This window comes from Emys orbicularis, chromosome 10 (assembly GCF_028017835.1).
Source record: "Emys orbicularis isolate rEmyOrb1 chromosome 10, rEmyOrb1.hap1, whole genome shotgun sequence".
Classification (NCBI taxonomy): Eukaryota; Metazoa; Chordata; order Testudines; family Emydidae; genus Emys; species Emys orbicularis.
In genome coordinates, this window is record NC_088692.1 from 16,735,022 (window position 1) to 16,757,619 (window position 22,598).

At 51.0% G+C, this 22,598-nt stretch overlaps 1 protein-coding gene across 1 annotated transcript in view; it reads left to right on the plus strand.

Annotated features, from left to right (window-relative positions):
- DNAH3 (dynein axonemal heavy chain 3) overlaps positions 1 to 22,598 on the plus strand; it is a 127,480-nt gene that overhangs the window by 69,955 nt on the left and 34,927 nt on the right. The window contains exons 33-39 of the mRNA XM_065411988.1: positions 8,233 to 8,324; positions 9,042 to 9,261; positions 12,327 to 12,461; positions 19,647 to 19,758; positions 20,432 to 20,673; positions 21,126 to 21,226; positions 21,321 to 21,426. Of these exons, the coding sequence (XP_065268060.1) occupies positions 8,233 to 8,324; positions 9,042 to 9,261; positions 12,327 to 12,461; positions 19,647 to 19,758; positions 20,432 to 20,673; positions 21,126 to 21,226; positions 21,321 to 21,426 (1,008 nt within the window). The remainder of the gene's footprint in view (positions 1 to 8,232; positions 8,325 to 9,041; positions 9,262 to 12,326; positions 12,462 to 19,646; positions 19,759 to 20,431; positions 20,674 to 21,125; positions 21,227 to 21,320; positions 21,427 to 22,598) is intronic.

Genomic DNA, 22,598 nt, shown 5'->3' on the forward strand with positions numbered 1-22,598 from the left:
ACCTGTGTGCTACTCCCTTCTCCCTTTTAGGTTGTAGCTCCCTAGAATTCACTGTGATATCCCCAGCAAGCTAGTCTGTCTAAAGGCCAGCGCCTATGCTTTGCTTTCTCTCCAAGAGCTATGAACAGTGTATGCCAGCAGTAACACGTCACCATGCAGCTCTTTCTCAGCAGAGTGCATTATTCAGGATAAAGTGCATACAGAGGAAACATATAAAAAACAATAAAAGGTTCTACATGCTTGCTAAACACTCCAAACATCATCCACCAGTCCTATGGGGCCCTGCTAAGCCAAAAGCCTTCCAACACTACAGCAAGTGTTGGGGGCCCCCTAAGATCAATGGTCCTGTCTGTTTGCTGAATCAAAAGAAAGGCCCTGAGTCTGTTTAAACTCAGCCTTTTATATCCCAAGTTCTTTCTCAGTTCCTTGCCTCTCCTCCGGGACCGCCTTAAACCAGGGACTATAGTAATCACCCCCTAGTAATTTTCCCTCCTTGGAGTTGCACACAGTCCCCTGCCCACAATGATAGATAAAACATTAATAAACGCAGTACAATATAGTCCCCAAAGATACTGCATGTTGTTGCAATATGTGTCACAGACATGGGCGGTGGGTGAACCCCCACTTTGGGGAGGCTAGCTCACCGACCCTTCCCCTTCTGCCCAAGGCCCTGCCCCTCCTGCACGCCGGAGCCCCAAGCCCCTCCCCCCCGGTAACAGGAGAAGCCCTGTGGGGCTCCCCCGTGACCTGAGGAGCCCCGACCAGCCCGTCCCAGCCACACCGGGCCGAGCTGCCAGCCCCCCCGCCCCTTATGGGCCCACCAGCGAAGTCACCGCCCCCTACCCTGGCCAGCGCTGGTCCAAGCCACTGGCTCCCCCCAGGTGCCAGGCCAGCCCCAGCACCAGGCCGAGCCACCATACCCCCAACGGCCCCCCCAGCTGAGCTGCCGGCCCTCCAACCCCTGAAGGCCCTCTCCTGGCCGAGCCACTGGCCCCCACCGCCAGTGCTGGGCCAGCCCCCCGAGCTCCGGACCCTCCCGCCCCTGAAGGCTCAGCCGCCAGCCCCAGTGCCTGGCCAAGCCTCCTCACTCCCCCACCCGCTGCTGGCTCTCTGCATCCCTCCTCACTCCCCCATCCCCGAGGAGGAGGGACACGACAAGCAGCAGGGACCTTTGGAGTGGGGATGGAGTAGAGGAGACATGGCAGGCAGGCAGCAGGAGCAGACAGTGGGGGCCTCGGGGAAGGGACGGGGCCACCGCAGCCCAGGTGTCTGGCGGCGGGTCAGCGGCAGCGCCAGGGAAGGCTAAGCCTTCCCTGGGCTATTATATCCACGGCCTATGGTCACAGGCATCTCACTAAAGCTTATGACCAAATAAATGTGTTAGTCTCTAAGGTGCCATAAGGACTCCTCGTTGTTTTTGCTGATACAGACTAAGGCCTGGTCTACACTACGAGTTTAGGTTGAATTTAGCAGCGTTAAATTGAATTAAGCCTGGACACGTCCACACGACGAAGCCCTTTTTTTCGACTTAAAGGGCCCTTTAAACCGGTTTCTTTACTCCACCTCCGACGAGGGGATTAGCGCTGAAATCGGCCTTTCCGGGTCGGATTTGGGGTAGTGTGGATGGAATTCAACGGTATTGGCCTCCGGGAGCTATCCCAGAGTGCTTCATTGTGACTGCTCTGGCCAGCACTCTCAACTCAGATGCACTGACCAGGTAGACAGGAAAATTCCCGCGAACTTTTGAATTTCATTTCCTGTTTGCCCAGCGTGGAGAGCACAGGTGACCACGCAGAGCTCATCAGCACAGGTAACCATGATGGAGTCCCAGGATCGCAAAAGAGCTCCATCATGGACCGAACGGGAGGTATGGGATCTGCTCGCCATATGGGGAGACGAATCAGTGCTAGCTGAACTCTGTAGCAGTAAACGAAATGGCAAAATATTAGAAAAAGTTTCAAAGGCCATGAAGGACAGAGGCCATAACAGGGACGCACAGCAGTGCCGCGTGAAAATTAAGGAGCTAAGGCAAGCCTACCACAAAGCCAGAGAGGCAAACGGAAGGTCCGGGGCAGAGCCGCAGACATGCCGCTTCTACGTGGAGCTGCATGCCATGCTAGGGGGTGCAGCCACCACTACCCCAACCCTGTGCTTTGACTCCATCAATGGAGAATCACGCAACAGGGAAGCGGGTTCGGGGTACGAGGAAGATGATGATGAAGACAATGAAGATAGCTCACAGCAAGAAAGAGGAGAAACCGGTTTCCCCAACAGCCAGGATATGTTTATCACCCTGGACCTGGAACCAGTAACCCCCGAACTCATCCAAGGCGTGCTCCCAGACCCTGAGGGCGCACAAGGGACCTCTGGTGAGTGTACCTTTGTAAATATTACACATGATTTAAAAGCAAGAGTGTTTAATGATTAATGATTAATTTGCCCTGGCAATCGCGGCCAGTACAGCTACTGGAAAAGTCTGTTAACGTGTATGGGGATGGAGCGGAAATCCTCCAGGGACATCTCCAGAAAGCTCTCCTTGATGTACTCCCAAAGCCTTTGCAAAAGGTTTCTGGGGAGGGCTGCCTTATCCCGTCCGCCATGGTAGGACACTTTACCACGCCAGGCCAGTAGCACGTAGTCTGGAATCATTGCATAACAAAGCATGGCAGTGTATGGTCCCGATGTTTGCTGGCATGCAGACAACATCCATTCCTTATCTCTCTTTGTTATCCTCAGGAGAGTGATATCATTCACGGTCACCTGGTTGAAATGGGGTGATTTTATTAAGGGGACATTCAGAGGTGCCCGTTCCTGCTCGGCTGAACAGAAATATTCCCCGCTGTTAGCCACGCGGTGGGGGGGAGGGGTGAAGTGATCATCCCAGAGAATTGGGTGTGGGGGGGGGGAGGGGCGTTAGTTGGGTTTGTGCTGCATGTTAACCCGGAAACCGCAGCCCCTCCTTTTACATTGCAAACCCATTTTAAATGGCCAACCCAACGGGTGCTTGGTATGGGAAATGAGGGCGCTGCTGTTTGAAACCATTCCCACATGTTATGAAGGTTAAAAAAGCCAAAAGACTGTGGCTTACCATGGCTGTCTGCAAGCCGAATTCTGTTGCCTGGCACTGCGTGAGTGATCTCTCACACCAAACCGGCAGGCCCTCAATATAAGAGGAAAAATGCGACCTTGTAACGAAAGCACATGTGCTGTGTAACGTGAACAGCAAAATTTAGCGTGAAAGAGTGTACCCATTGTTCTCTAAAATGTGTCTTTTTTAACCACCTCTCCCTTCTCCTCCACCAGCTGCAAATGTTTCTCCTTCGCAGAGGCTAGTGAAGATTAGAAGGAGAAAACGGCGGACTCGGGATGATATGTTCTCGGAGCTCCAGATGTCCTCCCACGCTGACAGAGCACAGCAGAATGCGTGGAGGCAGTCAATGTCAGAGTGCAGAAAAGCACAATATGAACGAGAGGAGAGGTGGCGGGCTGAATCGCGGGATGAAGAGAGCAAGTGGCGGGCTGAAGAGGATAGGTGGTGTCAGCTTGCTGACAGAAGGCAAGAGTCGATGCTCCGGCTGCTGGAGCATCAAACTGATATGCTCCAGCGTATGGTTGAGCTGCAGGAAAGGCAGCAGGAGCAGAGACTGCCACTACAGCCCCTGTGTAACCAACAGCCCTCCTCCCCAAGTTCCATAGCCTCCTCACCCGGACGCCCAAGAACACGGTGGGGGGGCCTCTGGCCGCCCAGCCACTCCACCCCAGATGATTGCTCAAGCATCGGAAGGCTGGCCTTCAATAAGAGTTAAAGTTTTAAAGTTTTAAACTGCAGTGTGTCCTTGTCCTTCACTTCTTCCCCACCCCTCCCGGGCTACCTTGGCAGTTATCCCCCTAGTTGTGTGATGAATTAATAAAGAATGCATGAATATGAAGTAACAATGACTTTATTGCCTCTGCAAGTGGTGCTCGAAGGGGGGAGGGGAGGGTGGTTAGCTTACAGGGAAGTAGAGTGAACTGGGGGGGGGGTCATCAAGGAGAAACAAACAGAAGTTTCACACCATAGCTTGGCCAGTCACAAAACTGGTTTTCAAAGCTTCTCTGATGCGCACCACGCCCTGCTGTACTCTTCTAACCGCCCTGGTCTCTGGCTGCGCGTAATCAGTGGCCAGGCGATTTGCCTCAACCTCCCACCCCGCCATAAATGTCTCCCCCTTACTCTCACAGATATTGTGGAGCGCACAGCAAGCAGCAATAACAATGGGGATATTGGTTTCGCTGAGGTCTATCCGAGTCAGTAAACTGCGCCAGCGCACTTTTAAATGTCCAAATGCACATTCTACCACCATTCTGCACTTGCTCAGCCTATAGTTGAACAGGTCCTGACTACTGTCCAGGCTGCCTGTGTACGGCTTCATGAGCCAGGGCATTAAGGGGTAGGCTGGGTCCCCAAGGATAACTATAGGCATTTCAACATCCCCAATGGTTAATTTCTGATCCGGGAAGAAAGTCCCTTCCTCCAGCTTTTGAAACAGACCAGAGTTCCTGAAGACGCGAGCATCATGTACCTTTCCCGGCCATCCCACGTTGATGTTAGTGAAACGTCCCTTGTGATCCACCAGGGCTTGCAGCAGCATTGAAAAGTACCCTTTTCAGTTTATGTACTCAGTGGCTTGGTGCTCCGGTGACAAGATAGGGATATGGGTTCCGTCTATCGCCCCACCACAGTTAGGGAATCCCATTGCAGCAAAGCCATCCACTATGACCTGCACGTTTCCCAGAGTCACTACCCTTGATATCACCAGGTCTTTGATTGCGTTGGCTACTTGGATCACAGCAGCCCCACAGTAGATTTGCCCACTCCAAATTGATTCCTGACTGACCGGTAGCTGTCTGGCGTTGCAAGCTTCCACAGGGCTATCGCCACTCGCTTCTCAACTGTGAGGGCTGCTCTCATCCTGGTATTCTGGCGCTTCAGGGCAGGGGAAGGCAAGTCACAAAGTTCCATGAAAGTGCCCTTACGCATGCGAAAGTTTCGCAGCCACTGGGAATCATCCCATACCTGCAACACGATGCAGTCCCACCAGTCTGTGCTTGTTTCCCGGGCCCAGAATCGGTGTTCCACGGCATGAACCTGCCCCAGTAACACCATGATTTGCACATTGCTGGGGCCCGTACTTTGGGAGAGGTCTATGTCCATGTCAATTTCTTCATCACTCTCCTCACCGCACTGCAATCGCCTCCTCGCCTGTTTTTGCTTTGGCATGTTCTGGCTCTGCATATACTCCAGGACAATGTGCGTGGTGTTCATAGTGCTCATAATTGCCGCGGTGATCTGAGCGGGCTCCATGATCCCAGTGCTATGGCGTCTGGGCTGAAAAAAGGCGCGAAACTATTGTCTGACGGAGGGAGGGAGGGGCGAGTGACGACATGGCTTACAGGGAATTAAAATCAACAAAGGTGGCTGTGATTCAGGGAGAAACACAAACAACTGTCACACAGAATGGCCCCCCCAAAAACTGAACTCAAAACCCTGGGTTTAGCAGGCCGTTGATTTCACGGAGGGAGGGGGAAGCAAATGAATACAGAACAAATCTGGTCCATCTATCTTTTACATCTTAGTCTGGCAGCAGACGGTGCAGCATGACTGATATCCATCGGCATCTTCTGGGTGCTTGGCAGAAAATGGTGCATTACGACTGCTAGCCGTCATCGTGAAGACGGTGCAATAGGACTGCCGGCAGGACTGAGTCTCCAGGAGACAAAACATGTCTGCCCAGGCGCCTCTGACCGAACTCACTGAGGAGTACGACGACGATGGATACCAGTCGTAATACAGCATCTGCTGCCAAAAGGCAAGGAGCTGCTGCTGTATAGCAATGCAGTCCCAAGTCTGCCAGCACCCAGATAGCCGATGACGGCTACCAGTCATACTGCACCATCTACTGCCAAAAGACAATTAGCTGCTAATTTCGTAGTGTAGACATACCCTAACATGGCTACCACTCTGAAACCTAAAACCATAAACAGCACAAGAAATGTAGTTTCTTGGTCTGTTATGGGTGCAAATGATGGCAGCTGTTACAGGAGAAATGCAGAGCTTTTGACTTGGGTTTTGGGAATAAAAAAGTTGTGAAATTCATTTTACCTGTAGGTTATTTAATATTTGAAATATTTAGTTAAAACTACAAAATCCACTGAGAGTCAGATTCCACCTGTCACAGATAAACTGCCTGCTTAAAACCTTCTATTGTGGAGTACAGTGACAATTCAGGTTGCAGTCTTCAGACTACCTGAGGGATTTGGATGCCCAATTCTCATTAAAATTAATTGTAATTAAAATCCCCTAAACAGCTTTGCAAATCTCAGCCTCAAAGTATAACAAATGTTCCTGTATCAGTAAGGAAAATAGTTGTAGGCACTGGACTGGGACCCAGGGGATCTGAGTTCAATTCCCAGCTTTGCCATAGATTCCCTGTGTGACCTTGGTCAAGTAATATAATCTCACGACCAGGGCCGGTGCAAGGATATTTTGCGCCCTAGGCGAAACTTCCACCTTGCGCCCCCCATTCCCCTCCACTCCCTCCGGAGCATCGCTTATTATAAACTTTCAAAAATGAATACAGTGGAGTCACATCTTACGCGGGGGTTAGGTTCTAAGGTCAGCGCGTAAGAGGAAAATCGCGTATAGTGAAAATTACCATAAAGTACAGTACACACAGTATACACTGTATACACTGGAACAGGGGTCCTCAACCTACGGCACGCATGCCAAAGGTGGCACGCGAGCCGATTTTTTTTTAATGGCAGGCTGTGGGTCCTGGCCACCGCTGAGCCCGTTGCCAGCCTGGGGTTCCGTTCATTCAGCCGGCAGTGGGCTGAGCGGGGCCAGCAGAGGGCTAAGCAGGGCCGGCAGCCAGGATCCCGGCTGCCAGCAACCGGTGGACGGAACCCCAGACTGCCGGCCCCGCTCAGCCCGCCTACGGTCTGGGGTTCCGTTAATCCATGCTGGCAAGAGGCTGAGCGGGGCCGGCGACTGAGACCCCGACTGGCAAAGGGCCGGCAGCCGGAACCCCAGACAGACCTGCAGCGGGCTGAGCGGGGCGGCGGCTGGGACCTCAGCCCGCTGCCAGTCGGGGTCCCGGCCGCCGGCTCCGCTCAGCCTCCTGCCGGCCTGAGTGAATGGAACCCCAGGCCGGTGGATGGAACCCTGGGTGAACGGAACCCCAGACTGTTCACCCAGGCCAGCAGGAGGCTGAGCGGAGCCGCTGGCTGGGACCCCGGCTGGCAGTGGGCTGAGCGGGGCCGGCGGCTGGGACCCCGGCTGGCAGGAGCCGGCGGATGGAACCCCAGACTGGCATTGGGCTGAGCCTGCTGCTGGTCTGTGGGGGGTTCCGTCCACCTGTTCCTGCCAGCCGGGGTCCCGTCCGCCGGCCCACTAAGCCCACTGCTGGCCCCGCTCAGCCCGCTGCCGGCTGAGTGAACGGAACCCCAGGCCGGCAACGGGCTCAGCAGCGGCCGGGACCCACAGCCTGCCATTAAAAAAAAAATCGGCTCGCGTGCCACCTTTGGCACGCGTGCTGTAGGTTGCGGACCCCTGTTCTAGTGTATATAGTGTATACTGTGTGTACTGTGTGTACTGTACTTTATGGTTATTTTCACTATATGCGATTTTCCTCTTACGCGCTGACCTTAGAACCTAACCCGCGCGTAAGATGTGACTCCACTGTTGTGTAAAAAAAAAATTGGGGACACCGCTTTTTGGCACCCCCAAATCTTGGCGCCCTAGGCGGCCGCCTAGTTCTCCTACTGGTTACACCGGCCCTGCTCACGACACAGCTACAACTACACAGCATACAATCTCTCCTCCCTGTGTCAGTTTGCCCATATGTAAAATGGGATAATAATACTTCCTTTGTCTTATCTATTTAGATCATGAAATTTTCAGAGTAGTGAATGTCTCTTGCTGTGTCTGTATGGTGCCTAGCAAAATGGAGACCCGGTCTTGGTTGAATGAAGCCTCTTGGCAATACCATAATGCAAATAATCAAGAATAACGATAATAATGGACTCCCCCTGACCTCAGTTTGATTCCTAAAGTCATATGCATGGAAGGCAAATGACAAAAGTCTGTGAATTTACAGAGGAACACTACACCTATAAAACTAATTCAAGTTATTTCTTTATTCTCTATTCTGGGGTCTATGTTTTTTTAGCTGTTAATTTTTTCTCCCATAGGCATTATTCCGAACAGTTGCCATGATGGTTCCAGATTATGCTTTGATTGGTGAAATTTCACTTTATTCAATGGGATTTCTTGATTCTAGAAGGTGAGTCATATTCAATTTTCCACTTACAGCTGGCTCTGAAATTCCTCAGGAGGCTAACCACTCTGTGTTTGGGGTGGAGGGTTGGGAGTATGTGTGTGTGGTGTTGTTTCTACTGATAATTTGGCCTAAATTTTCCAAGTGTTGTGTAAATATTTATCCAGGCAACTGTTCTGTTCAATTAAAATCACGTGATTAAATCCATATGCATTGCTTTGAAAATGAACACCTTAATAGGTATTTCCTGATAATCCATCTCAAAAGACCTGCATGATATTAATTGATTCAAGTCTGTAAAACAACAAAAGCACACAACAAACCTTTGATATGTACCTTGGCTACCATCGGTGAAATGTACCCCTAGGTGGAGGCCAGCACAAGGTTACACTTTACTTAAGGCTTACTTAAGCCTCTATAAGTAGTGTGTAAACCTTCTTCTGGAACTTGGCACAGAGGTGAATTGTCACTCTGTGCGAATGAAGTTTTATGTATTTTTGAGGCACGTGAACAGGGGAAACAGCATTTCAGCTGTTACTGTTTTACAAAACCCAAAACAATGGAGAAATCTGTCATTTAGATTTCTATACATTTTGGGGCATGTCCTCGGGTGTAAACTGACATCATTCCATTTACTTCAAAGATCTGGGCTTTAAATATGCAAATATTTGATATATTTGGCATTATATTTGCATTTCACACACCATATTTTAACATCCACAGTCTTGCCCAGAAAATTGTTGCCACATACCGTCTTTGCTCTGAGCAGTTATCATCTCAGCATCACTATGACTATGGAATGCGTGCTGTTAAATCTGTCCTGACAGCAGCAGGAAACTTAAAACTAAAGTACCCAGAAGAAGATGAAAGTGTATTGTTACTTCGAGCTTTGCTGGATGTTAACTTAGCCAAATTCTTGGCACAAGATGTTCCTCTCTTTCAGGTAAGATAACAGGTAGATGCATTCAAATACTAAGTTATAAGAACCTAGAAAGACAGATAGATGGGACTGCCCTGATAAACTAAGAAAACAGATCATTGCTTTAATTTAAAACAGTTTTGCCCAAATTCTTTCATCATTACTACTGAAGTCAGTGGGGTTGCACCAATCTAATTGTGGGCACAATTTGGCTCTTAGTATTGTTTTGAAAATTAACTTATAGCAATGACAGGAGTTACCTTTTGAGTTACCTTATGATATGTTGCATGCCATTGACATGATCTCTTGTAACTCCATTAACTCATGCCAATGAAAACCATTCTTTGCTAATTTTGTATATAAGGATGTGTCTACATCAGGGGTAGGCAACCTATGGCACGTGTGCCGAAGGCAGCACGCGAGCTGATTTTCAGTGGCACTCACACTGCCCGGGTCATGGCCACCGGTCCAGGGGGGCTCTGCCTTTTAATTTAATTTTAAATGAAGCTTCTTAAACATTTTAAAAACCTTATTTACTTTACATACAACAATAGTTTTGTTATATATTATAGACTTATAGAAAGAGACCTTCTAAAAACGTTAAAATGTATTACTGGCATGCAAAACCTTAAATTAGATGAATAAATGAAGACTCAGCACACCACTTCTGAAAGGTTGCCGACCCCTGGTCTACACTATGGAGACTCTATTGGCATTGCTAAGTTTCTGTAGCTATGTCAGCATAACCTTGTAGTGTAGACGCAGTCTACACCAATGGAAGGTTTTTTTTCACCACTGTAGGAACACCACCTTCCTTAGGTACAGTAGCTATGTTGACGGAAGCATTCTTCCATCAATATAGTTGCATCTATGCTGGGGGTTAAGTCAACATGGCTGTGGCACTCGGGGGTGTGGATTTTTCACACCACTGACCAATGTAGCTACATCGACCTAACTTTTAAGTGTAGGCCAGGCCTTAGCTTTGTATTGTGAAGGAGGTGGGGAAACTTAAATTGCAAGTGTCATAACTATAAAGGGAAGGGTAACAACCCTCCTGTGTACAATACTATAAAATCCCTCCTGGCCAGAGACACCAAAATCCTTTTACCTGTAAAGGGTTAAGAAGCTCAGGTAACCTGGCTGACACCTAACCCAAAGGACCAATAAGGGGACAAGATACTTTCAAATCTTGGGGGGGGGGAGGAGGAGGACTGGACCGGACACCAATCCATGCTCTCCAAATCTTTCTGAACAAGTCTCTCATATTTCAAACTTGTAAGTAATAGCCAGGCAAGGCCAGGGGCGGATTAACAAATTTGCCGCCCCTAGGCCGTCAAAAAATTGCCGCCCTTCCCCCCCCCACCCCCGCCAGCTCACCTCCGCTCCCCCGTGGCAAGCCGGGGAGGGAGGGGGGAGAAGGGGAGTTGTGGCGCTCGGGGGATGGCGGCAGTGGAGCAGGGGTGAGCTGGGGCAGGGAGTGGTTCCCTGTCCCCCCCCCCCCCAAGAGTTACTCCCCGTGCCCGCCGGCCCCAGCTCACCTCCGCTATCCCCCGTACGCGCCGCTACTCGCTTCTCCTCCCTCCCTCCCTCCCTCCCAGCGCTTTCGCGCGGCAAGCCTGGGAGGGAGGGGGGAGAAGGGGAGTTGCGGCGCTCGGGGGATGGCTGCGGCGGTGGAGCAGAGGTGAGCTGGGGCGGGCCGGGGAGCGGTTCCCGGCCCCCCGTTACTCACCGCGCCCGCGGGCCCTAGCTCACCTCTGCTCCGCCTCCTCCGAGCGCGCTGCAACTCACTTCTCCCTCCCTCCCAGAGCGGCAAGCCTGGGAGGGAGGTGGAAGGAGGGAAGCGCGGCGTGCCTGGGGGAGGAAGCGGGCCGAGGATTTGGGGAAGGGGCGGAGTTGGGGAGGGGGCAAGAGCAAATTTGCCGCCCCTGCAAATTTGCCGCCCTAGGCCTAGGCCTTGTTGGCCTAGGCGATAATACGCCACTGGGCAAGGCGTATTAGTTTATCTTTGTTTTTCTCAACTTGTGAATGTTCCTTTGCTAGAGGGAGGTTTACCCCTGTTTTGCTGTAACTTTGAAACTAAGGCTAGAGGGGTTTCCTCTGGGCTCTTTGAATCTGATTACCCTGTAAAGTTATTTTCCATCCTGATTTTACAGAGATAATTTTTACCTTTTCTTTTTAATAAAATCCTTCTTTTAAGAACCTGACTGATTTTTCCATTGTCCAAAGATCCAGGGGTTTGGTTCTTTGATCACTTTGTAACCAATTGGTTAGGATATTATTCTCAAGCCTCCCCAGGAAAGGGGGTGTAAGGGCTTGGGGGGATATTTTGGGGGAAGAGGAACTCCAAGTGGTCCTTTCCCTTTTTCTTGTTAAAGCACTTGGTGGTGGCAGAGTACCAGATTTTAACCTAAGCTGGTAGAAATAAGCTTAGAGGGCTTTCATGCGGGTCCCCACATCTGTACCCTAGAGTTCAGAGTGGGGAAGTAACCCTGACAGCAAGCAATAGAAAATATTTTGTTTGGAAGTCAGAGTGAAAACCATGGTGTTATTGCTAATGTTATGCTTCCATAGAAGGAGGATAATCAATGTTTCAGGCTTCAAAGCCATCCGTATTAATTATAAAGCCATCCGTATTAATTATAAAGACCTAAGATCTGGACTTTTGAAAAAAGTCACTTCTGTGAAATAAGAGAACATATATCTCCCCATTAGTCATTTAATCTCTCCACTCCCCCAATACATTTAAAGGCAGATTTTCAGCAGTTTTGCAGGAGCAATTCATGCCTGTATCATTTGTGACATTCATTCATTTGTGAGTGCAAAACAGAGTGCCTTCACCTCTATCTGATTGTCGGTACAAGTGAGTCAATTAAAGGCACAACTGCTGAGGTTTGCACCTGCAGTTAAATTTGCAGGTCCAAAAATGTGGGTGCAATTAGTGCCTGTAAATTAGGACTCAGTCCAGCTGAATACATTCCCCCTTAAAGTCCTATTTCCTACCATTTTCTACGTATTTCTTAACACTCAGAAGTTCTGCCTTTGTTTTTGTTAGTCTGCTTTCAATAGTGTCCTGTTTTTTTCATTAACAGGGTATCATATCTGACCTGTTTCCTGGAGTGGTTCTTCCTAAACCAGACTATGAGCTGTTTGTGCAGGCACTGAGTGACAATATTACAAAAATGAATCTTCAACCAGTTCCTTGGTTTATTGGAAAAATTATTCAGGTATTTAAAGAAAATATTCATCACATCTGAAAAAAGATAATTTATGTATAAACTATTAAAGTACCTGGCTGAATCAGGGCCTAAATTAGTAGCTAGCAGAGCATTACAGAAAGCTTATCTATACAAAGTGAAAACCACAAAATGTACAGACATTGATATGCCAGAAAAAAACTCCACCCTCTATAACAGTAAGTACGAGTTGGTCAGTAGATATTGCCCCCTTCCATGTGGCAAGGGTACTCATATTTGCACCCATGTCTCAGGTCATATGACTGGAGCCAGCAAATGAAATTCAGTCTTACTAAGGGAGCCAATGTGCCTTAGCATTGAGAGCACTGGACTAAGACTCATAAGACCTATGTTTTTTCCTGGCTCTGCTACTGGCCTGCTGGGTGACCTTGAGCAAGTCAGTTCATCGCTCTATACCTTAGTTTCTTCTTCGAGTGCTTGTTCACGTCCATTCCACATTAGGTGTACGCGCGCCGCGTGCACGAACGTCGGAAACTTTTTCCCTCAGCGGCTCCCGTCGGGCCCGCAGGGTCTCCCTTCCCGCCAGAGCGGCGCCCCGCCCTAGCGTATATATATCCCTGCCGGCCCGACCCTCCCTCAGTTCCTTCTTACCGCCCGTGGCGACGTTGGAACAACTCTACCTCTTGTCAGAGAGTGTCCCTTAGCATAAGTGTTTAGTGATAGTTATCAGTTCCTTATAGTTAAGTGTTTAGAGCCTAGTGTTAAATAGCAGTTAATTAGTCCCTCACAAAGACCTAAAATCTCTTTGTGATAGGTGTTTGGCAACCCCGGCACCGGCCCTGGGCGGCGGGGCATGCCGCACGCCCAAGGCTTCAAGGCTTGTGCCACGTGCCGCAGGCCTATGCCATTGAGCGACCCGCACGACTCGTGCCTCCGTTGCCTGGGGGAAGCTCACCAAAAGGAACGCTGTAAGATTTGTAAGGCTTTTAAGCCCAGGACTAAAAAAGAGAGAGACTTTCGCCTGAAACAGCTCCTCATGGAGGCGGCGTTGCAGCCCTCCTCTTCCGCGGCACCGTCGACCTCGGTGCGGAGTGCCCCGGCATCGGTCCGCGACCCGACGCCGGCAGGACAGCCTAAGCCCACGGTGCCGCCTCGGCGGGAACACACCCGGCACCGTTCTTCTTCGCCGGCCAGGCCGAAGGGCCAGCCCGAGGCCCGGGGACGTTCCCCGCACAAGAAGTCGGCACCGGCGAAGACCGCGAGTGCTGCCAAGGCCGTTACGGCCCCGATACAGGTCCCGGTACCAGTGGCTCCGGCGCCGAAAGGCCCGTCGAGCCCCGGGATAAGCGCGTCGAGTGAGGAGGAAGGGCTGGAGGAACTGTTGGAACAGCCCTCCACCCCGGACACATTTGAGGCAGTAAAGGACCTCATTGAATTGTCCTCCGAAAGCACCCTCCGCGCTAAAGGCATTCCGCCGCGACTGCCATCCAAGGGCAAGCCGGCGATGATGTGCCCATCGCGGTCGCCATCTCGGCACCGTTCACGGCGCCGGTCCCGGTCGAGCTCCGCCTCGGTGGACTCCCGGCTTCCCGCCACGCAACGGGCCACCAAACAGTCAGGCCCCAACGCGAGCGAGGCACCGTCCCAGCAGCCCGGCTCGAGCAGGCACCGGGACGCGTCGGTCACAAGGTTCCCGAGACCGCCCTCCCGCAGCCGTTCCCGGTCCCGGGGTCGACGGTACCGGTCCAGGTCCAGGTCTGCACGACGCCTCTCACGGTCCCGTTCCCGAAGGCACCGCTCCCCGACTCCGGAACGGCACCGCGCAACGGCACCGCCGTGGCCCTCTAGATCGCCGTCCCTAGCATCGGAAGAGGGCTCGGGCCTTTCCAGCAGATATGGCCGCAGAGTGCACGCCGCTAGAGAGCACGAGGCCTCTTGGCAACCACATTGGAGCCATCCTGGACAATGGCCATTCTGGACCCCGTGGGCCTATCATCAGCAAGGCCCTCCGTCCAGAACCTCGAGATCGGGCCCCTCAGGACACCGGTCCCGCTCCCCACGGTGCCGCCATGCCTCCCGTGTGGAGGCCACAGTCTCCAGACCGCCCGACAGGGATAGGACGGACTCGGCACCGAGCCCGGCACCGTCCCTGACCCAGGGCAGGGGACGCACCCCGGAGGGCCACCCCGCTGAGGAGGAGTTGCAGGAGGACGAGGGCGTGCAGAAGGCCATGACCTCCTCCTCCTCACCGGATGAAGCCGTGGCGGGCACAACAGTGTCCGGCCCTCCCCCGATTGACCATCGGGCACACCAGGACCTGCTCCGCCGGGTAGCCCTCAATTTGGGGTTGCAGGCAGAGGAGACTGTTGAGCAGGAGGACCCGATGGTGGACATTCTCTGCCCGGAGGGTCCCTCCAGGATCGCACTTCCGCTTATAAAGATGGTACAGACGAACTATAAGACTGTATGGCAGACACCAGCCTCCTCTGCGCCTACTGCAAAGGGCGTCGAGAGAAAGTACTTCGCCCCATCCAAGGGGTTTGACTTCCTGTTCTCCCACCCGACCCCATGTTCGCTGGTCGTTTCGGCGGTCAACGAGAGGGAGCGGCACGGCCAGCAGGCCCCAGCCCCCAAGGCCAAGGAGGCGAAGCGATTGGACTTGTTTGGCAGAAAGGTCTACTCGTCCGGAGGCCTCCAATTGCGGATCGCGAACCAGCAAGCGATCCTCAATAGGCATAATTTTAATTTCTGGGCATCAGTGTCGAAATTTAAGGATGCCTTGCCTCAGGGATCGCAACCTGAGTTTGCGGCCATAGTGGACGAAGGAAAGGCGGTGGCCAAAACCTCATTACAGGCCTCACTCGACTCGGCTGATGCGGCCGCTAGGACTATCGCGTCAGGCGTGGTGATGAGGCGCTCAGCGTGGCTGCAGGCTTCTGGCCTTCCCCCTGAGGTGCAAAACACCCTCCAAGACCTCCCGTTTGAGGGTTCGGGGTTGTTTTCGGAGCAAACGGATGCCAGGCTCCATAACCTCAAGGACTCTCGGGCTACCCTCAAGTCCTTGGGGATGCACACCCCTGTAACGCAGAGGAAGCCTTTCAAACCACAGCCTCCACAGAGGCAATACCATCCTCGCCCTCGGCAGGAACCATACCGTAGGCGGGGCAGGGACAATAGGCGTAGGCGCAACAATACGCCTAACCAAGGCCAAAACCAGGGCCACAACAAGCCGCAGCCGGGAAATAAACAAGGATTTTGAAGCTGCGATCGAGGACAGCGTACCCATCTCCTCCCCGGATCCCCCCCTGTATTTCAGGGACCGCCTGTCCCACTTTTTCCGTGCTTGGTCTCATATAACATCGGACCGCTGGGTCCTGCGCACGGTAGAGTCAGGTTACGCCCTTCAGTTCTCCTCGCCCCCTCCCTCCCACCCACCACCCCCGTCCCTCTTCAGGGACCCCTCTCACGAGCAACTCCTCATGCAGGAGGTACAGACCCTCCTCGCTGTGGGGGCGGTGGAAGAGGTTCCTCTGGACCTCAGAGGAAAAGGGTTCTATTCCAGATACTTCCTCATTCCCAAAGCAAAAGGGGGCCTCCGTCCTATCCTGGACCTTCGCAAGCTAAACAAGTATTTGCAAAAACCACGTTTCCGTATGGTCTCCCTTGGTACCATCATTCCTTCCCTGGATCCGGGGGATTGGTACGCTGCCCTCGATATGAAAGACGCCTACTTTCACATCGCCATTCGCCCGGCCCACCGGCGGTTCCTGCGCTTCACTATCCAGCAGCGTCATTTCCAGTTTACGGTCTTGCCCTTCGGTCTGGCAACAGCCCCACGTGTCTTCACGAAGTGCATGTCCGTGGTAGCAGCCTTTCTTCGACAAAGGCGGATGCGCGTTTACCCGTACCTGGACGATTGGCTCCTGACGGGCCGGTCGGAGGCGGAGGTTCGCACCCACGTGGCACTGGCGCTACAAGTATTCCGAGAACTCGGCCTGTTAGTCAATGTGCCCAAGTCTTCACTAGTCCCCACACAGAGGCTGGACTTCATAGGGGCAGCCCTGGACTCGGTGGCGGCACGGGCGAGTCTTCCCGTATCGCGATTCCTGGCTATCCAGGAGGCCGTGACCTCCATTCAGCGATTCCCCACGACCACGGCCAGATGTTGCTTACAACTCTTGGGGCACATGGCGGCATGCACACATGTAGTCGGGCTCGCCTGTCTCAGACTCCGGCCTCTGCAGCTGTGGTTGGCCCAGGTGTATCGCCCCAACAGAGACCCATTGGACATGGTCGTCACGATCCCAGCTCGAGTATCGAGCGCCCTCTGTTGGTGGCTCGATCAACAGCAGGTTTGTGCGGGGGTCCCGTTCGCCGCCCCACAACCAGTTCTGACGTTAGTGACAGACGCGTCGGACCTGGGTTGGGGGGGCGCACCTAGGGAACCAGCGCACTCAGGGCTTGTGGTCCAAGGAGGAACAGTTGCTTCACATCAACCTGAAGGAGCTGAGAGCGGTTCGCCTCGCCTGCCAGACTTTTCACGCTACCATAAGAGAACACAGCGTGTCGGTTCTGACGGACAACACTACCGCTATGTTTTACATAAACAAGCAGGGCGGGTCCCGGTCCTCTCCCCTCTGTCACGAGGCACTCCTCCTCTGGGACTTCTGCATAGCCCATTCAGTGCACCTTCGGGCTGCATATCTCCCCGGGGTCCAAAACGGGCTGGCGGACCGTCTCAGCCGGTCCTATCTCATGCACGAGTGGAGGCTGAGGCGGGACATCCTCCGTTCAATCTTCCTGAGGTGGGGGTTTCCCCAGGTGGATCTGTTTGCCACCAAGGACAACAGCCAGTGCCCGCAGTTTTGCTCATTCCAGAACCGCAGTCCGGGCTCAATGGCGGACGCCTTTGCAATCCCGTGGGGCGGGAGCCTGAGGTATGCCTTCCCCCCATTCCCACTCATCCACAGGGTCCTCCTGAAAACCCGCAGGGACAAGGCGACAGTCATTCTCATCGCCCCGGCATGGCCACGCCAACACTGGTTCACAACTCTGTTGGAACTGTCCGTGACCACTCCGATAGCCCTCCCCCTCCATCACGACCTCATCACCCGAGACCGGGGTCGCCTGCTCCACCCGAACCTGCCATCGCTACATCTCACGGCATGGCTTCTCTCTGGCTAAGTGATGTGGAGCACAGGTGCTCTCAGGAGGTCCAGCAAATCCTCCTTGGTAGTAGGAAACCCTCCACAAGGGCAACCTACCTTGCCAAGTGGAAGCGCTTCTCCCTGTGGTGTGAGCCTCAGCACTTCCAGCCCTTGCAGGCCTCGATTCCACTGGTTCTGGACTACTTGCTGCACCTCAAGCGTCAAGGCCTCGCCCCCGCTTCTATTAAGGTGCATCTGGCCGCCATATCGGCGTTCCACCCTGGGGAATCGGGGAGATCCGTGTTCTCCAATCCCACTGTAGTCCGATTCCTCAAGGGGCTGGAGAGGGTGTTCCCCTACTCGCGCCCTCCAATACCCCCGTGGAACCTCAATCTGGTCCTCACTAAGCTCATGGGGCCGCCCTTTGAACCCCTGGCCTCTTGCTCCCTCATGCACCTTTCATGGAAGGTCGCGTTTCTCGTGGCCATCACATCAGCTAGGAGGGTATCGGAATTGAGGGCCCTCACCTCGGAGCCTCCTTATACCGTCTTTTATAGAGATAAGGTGCAGCTTAGGCCTCACCCTACATTCCTCCCAAAGGTGGTCACGAATTTTCACATGGGGCAGGACATTTGTTTACCGGTGTTCTTCCCCAAGCCCCATACGGACCCAAGCCATCGCAGCCTACACACCCTGGATGTTCGGCGGGCCTTGGCTTTTTATCTGGACCGTACCAGGCCTTTCCGTGAATCGACTCAGCTGTTTGTGGCCGTTGCGGAACGGATGAGGGGCCAGCCTATTTCGACGCAACGCCTGTCGGCATGGATCGTGCTTTGCATACGTACGTGCTATGAGCTCGCCAACATGCCTGCACCTCAGATCAGGGCTCACTCCACTAGGGCCCAAGCGTCCTCGACGGCCTTCTTGGCACAGGTCCCGCTCCAGGAGATTTGCAAGGCAGCCACCTGGTCGTCGGTGCATACCTTCACAGCCCACTACGCGGTCCACCATCAGACCAGAGATGACGCGATGGTCGGCAGAGCGGTGCTTCAATCAGTTATTCCTTGACTCCTACCCTCCTCCAATGGTAAGCTTGTGAGTCACCTAATGTGGAATGGACGTGAACAAGCACTCGAAGAAGAAAAGACGGTTACTTACCTTCTGTAACTGTTGTTCTTCGAGATGTGTTGTTCACGTCCATTACACTTCCCACCCTCCTTCCCCTCTGTCAGAGTCACCGGCAAGAAGGAACTGAGGGAGGGTCGGGCCGGCAGGGATATATATACGCTAGGGCGGGGCGCCGCTCTGGCGGGAAGGGAGACCCTGCGGGCCCGACGGGAGCCGCTGAGGGAAAAAGTTTCCGACGTTCGTGCACGTGGCGCGCGTACACCTAATGTGGAATGGACGTGAACAACACATCTCGAAGAACAACAGTTACAGAAGGTAAGTAACCGTCTTTTCCCCATCTGTAAAATGGCAATAATGATACTGACTGTCTTTGTAAAGTGTTTTGAGATCTCGGTACTGTTATTACCACCACTCATGTGTTGTGCCTTTATTACACCCACTGCTTTAACTTTCACCGTTTTATTAGTTGCTTTTCCTGATTTGAAACCAAGTTAGTTAAACAGATACAAACAGGTGGACACTCTTGTTCTGGTTTAAACCAGACTTATTTTGGTGTAGCTTGGGTCAGTTAGCAATTGGATTAAGCTAAACTGAAAAAAGGCACTCTTAAACTAAAATAATAATGTCTACCAGGGGTTTGCACTAGTTTAAATCAGTTTTAAAACAAATTTAAGTTAAACCAGTGCAAATTTCTAATGAAAACAAGGCCTGAGTTGGAGTAATTTACACTCTGAGGAGGCAGGAAGTGTAATTATGCTGTCTTAGACTCACCTCTGAGTTTGGCCTTAGGATCCTTAAGGGCAGGAATGTCAGTGTTTGTGTCTAGATTGGCTGATCTGCTCTTTCACACAATGTAGGAGTGCAAGAGAGACGTAGTTTCACACACGTTACATTCAGTTCTTTAATATATTTAAGTATAAAACTCATGTCATCAATACAGATTTATGAAATGATGCTGGTGCGCCATGGATACATGATTGTTGGAGATGCTTTGGGTGGAAAGACCTGTGCTTACAAAGTGCTAGCCGCAGCCCTTGGTGATTTGTACACAGGTAAAAATAAAAAGCCTACCGAAGACTTCTCATAAAAAATTAATTCTATGACCAATGAATTTGCTGTACAAAGATACGTTCAGGTTGCTAATTCTGCTGTTAATGGGTTGCAGAATAGAAGAGAATTTGGATATGCAGGAATAAGATTGGAAAACCTCAGTCAGAAATATTCTTCTTTCTGATCACACGAATATGCTGAAAAGTCAGTTACACATTTTGTTAAGCAGTATATTTGTGCACAGTAGTCATGCAAAACTAGCAGCAATAGCCTCATCAAACAAATCTCTTAATGTATGGTACTTCTCTGGAAAATGACTGCAAAAATGGCACCTCTTTGCTCAACAGATCTATTCCCTGGGAGAGATTTTGTGAAGCTCTCTCATTAATGCACAATCAGTTTCCATTCTGCTTCTGTCCTGTTCCTCATTTTTTACCTTGTGCTTTTGCACACAACACTCTGGACCTGCCTTGTGCAGCAATAAACTCTATGTGTAAGTAAAGGAAGTCATTACTTACTGCTAGGTAGCTTCCACATGTAAGGTCTATTGGGTGGCTTCACTGGGATTCTATCAGGAATGTTCCACTTCTAAACTTCATTAATTAAAAATATTTTTAAAGAACTTTTGTCTTCTATCTAGCTAATCAATGTAATCTATTTTTAATTCCTACCTAGCAAATTCCATGGATGAGTTTGCTGTTGAGTACAGAATTATTAATCCCAAAGCTATTACAATGGGACAGCTGTATGGGTGTTTTGACCCCGTGAGCCATGAGTGGACAGATGGAGTCCTTGCAAACACCTTCAGACAACAAGCATCTTCAACCACAGATGACAGGAAGTGGATTATATTTGATGGACCAGTGGATGCAGTTTGGATAGAGAACATGAACACTGTGCTAGATGATAATAAGAAGGTAGCCATCATTTTTGCCTGTTACTTTAGCGTGTGAATGCACATAATTAATTGCAGTTGTTTGGTTATTGCAGTTAGTGATCTGACCCTTTTAAGTAAATTGAAATACATGAATTCATCTTTCTAACTGGAAATTCTAGCTGGAGATTTGTTTATTCACAAAATAATAATTATCTTAAACTGCTAAAAGAAAAAGGATTGCTTTTTATTGTGGAATATATAAAGAGCTGGCTAATGCTTCATTTTCTCTTTTTCTCCCAAGTCTGCAAGACTTGGCAATAACAAATGGAGAGCTCTCTAAGACAGAATTCTATAAATATCACATACTACGGGAACCTGAATGAATGAATAAGAACTGACACTAAATGGGATGGCTCTTCAGTGATTTTATGATAAGCACTGCTATAAGTGAATGTTCAGCTATGATATGATTAAGCCATGTTTGCTTTCCAGCTGTGTTTAATGAGCGGGGAAATAATTCAGATGAGTTCCAAAATGAGTTTAATCTTCGAGCCAGCTGACTTGGAGGAGGCGTCTCCAGCAACTGTCAGCAGGTAACAGTAACCCACCCAAAGTCTGAACTATCTCACACAATGTACCTGATGCATTTCAGATACCTTACTGCACCATGACTACTTATTTTTCCAGGTGTGGTATGATCTATATGGATCCTAATCAGTTAGGTTGGAAGCCTCTGAAGGATTCCTACATGGACACGCTGCCCCCAAATCTGCAACAGGAGCACAGAGAACTGGTGCGAACCTTTTTTTTTTATGTGTCACCCTTATAACTTTTACTTTAAAGGTAATCTGCCCACTATGTCCTAGTATGTCCTATGGGCTTCCAAGTAGGCACATTGGGTAATGTTTTTAAAAGCGCCTCAGTGAATCAGGACACAAAGGGTATGTCTACATTGCAATCAGACTGCAGCACATGTAGACATAACCACACTAGCTTTGCTGTAGCTAGCTTGAATAACTATACCAGTGAAGCTGTGGTAGCATGGGAGGCAGCACAGGCTAGCTGGCCAAGTACATGCCTAGCATCCCAGATGGGCTTGTACCTTCTATGCTGCCACCTCTACTGCCATGGCTTCGCTGCAATAGAACAAAGCTAGTTCGGGTACGTCTACATGTGCTTCAGTCACACCTCTGATCGCAATGAAGACATACCCTGAATCCCAAGGGGCTCCACAGGCAGTTTGCCTCACTTTCCCCACTTTCCCCTCTTTCCATCCCAATTGTATCAGGGCTGACTATCTCCCACGTCCCCCCTCATGGCCTAAGGTCATACCACAGGCAGTCTGCCTCACTTTCCCCTCTTTCCATCCAAAAGCCCACACAAGGCAAAGGTTTCTCTTCCTCCTCCCAGGCCTTCCTGCCTGGCATCTTTTCTGCTTTGGCAGGCCACTCCCAGGCCCTGCCTGGTCAGAGTCTCAGTCCTAACTCCCAGGACTCTCTGCTAGAACCTGCTCACTCTCCTAGCAGTCTCTAATCCCTGGGCTCCTTTCCACTTTTGAAAATTATATCCAATATTACATGGGGTTTAGTGATGTGTGAGACTTCACTAACAGAGTCCTAGTGCATGATAGATGGAGATTATGTGAGCCAGGTCCAGGAGAAGGGGGGTGAGAAATGTGCATTAAAAATGCACCTTCACCTGTTTGGGGCAGTCAGATACTAGCATGAGAAATGCATATATTAATAACATTCTTATCATTCTGGGTCTGCTTTTGCAAACCCTTACTGACTACAGTAGTTCTTACTGAGTAGAACAACTCAGATGGATCAGTGATGCTCATGTTCATGTAGTGCACTTACAAATGAGACTGAGGATTTGCAGGAATAGGTTCTGAAGGTTATCTAAGCATTAAACATTGAGTTCAGTGGGGGAGGATCAGGCATTAAAAGGCCAAACAAACTTTTC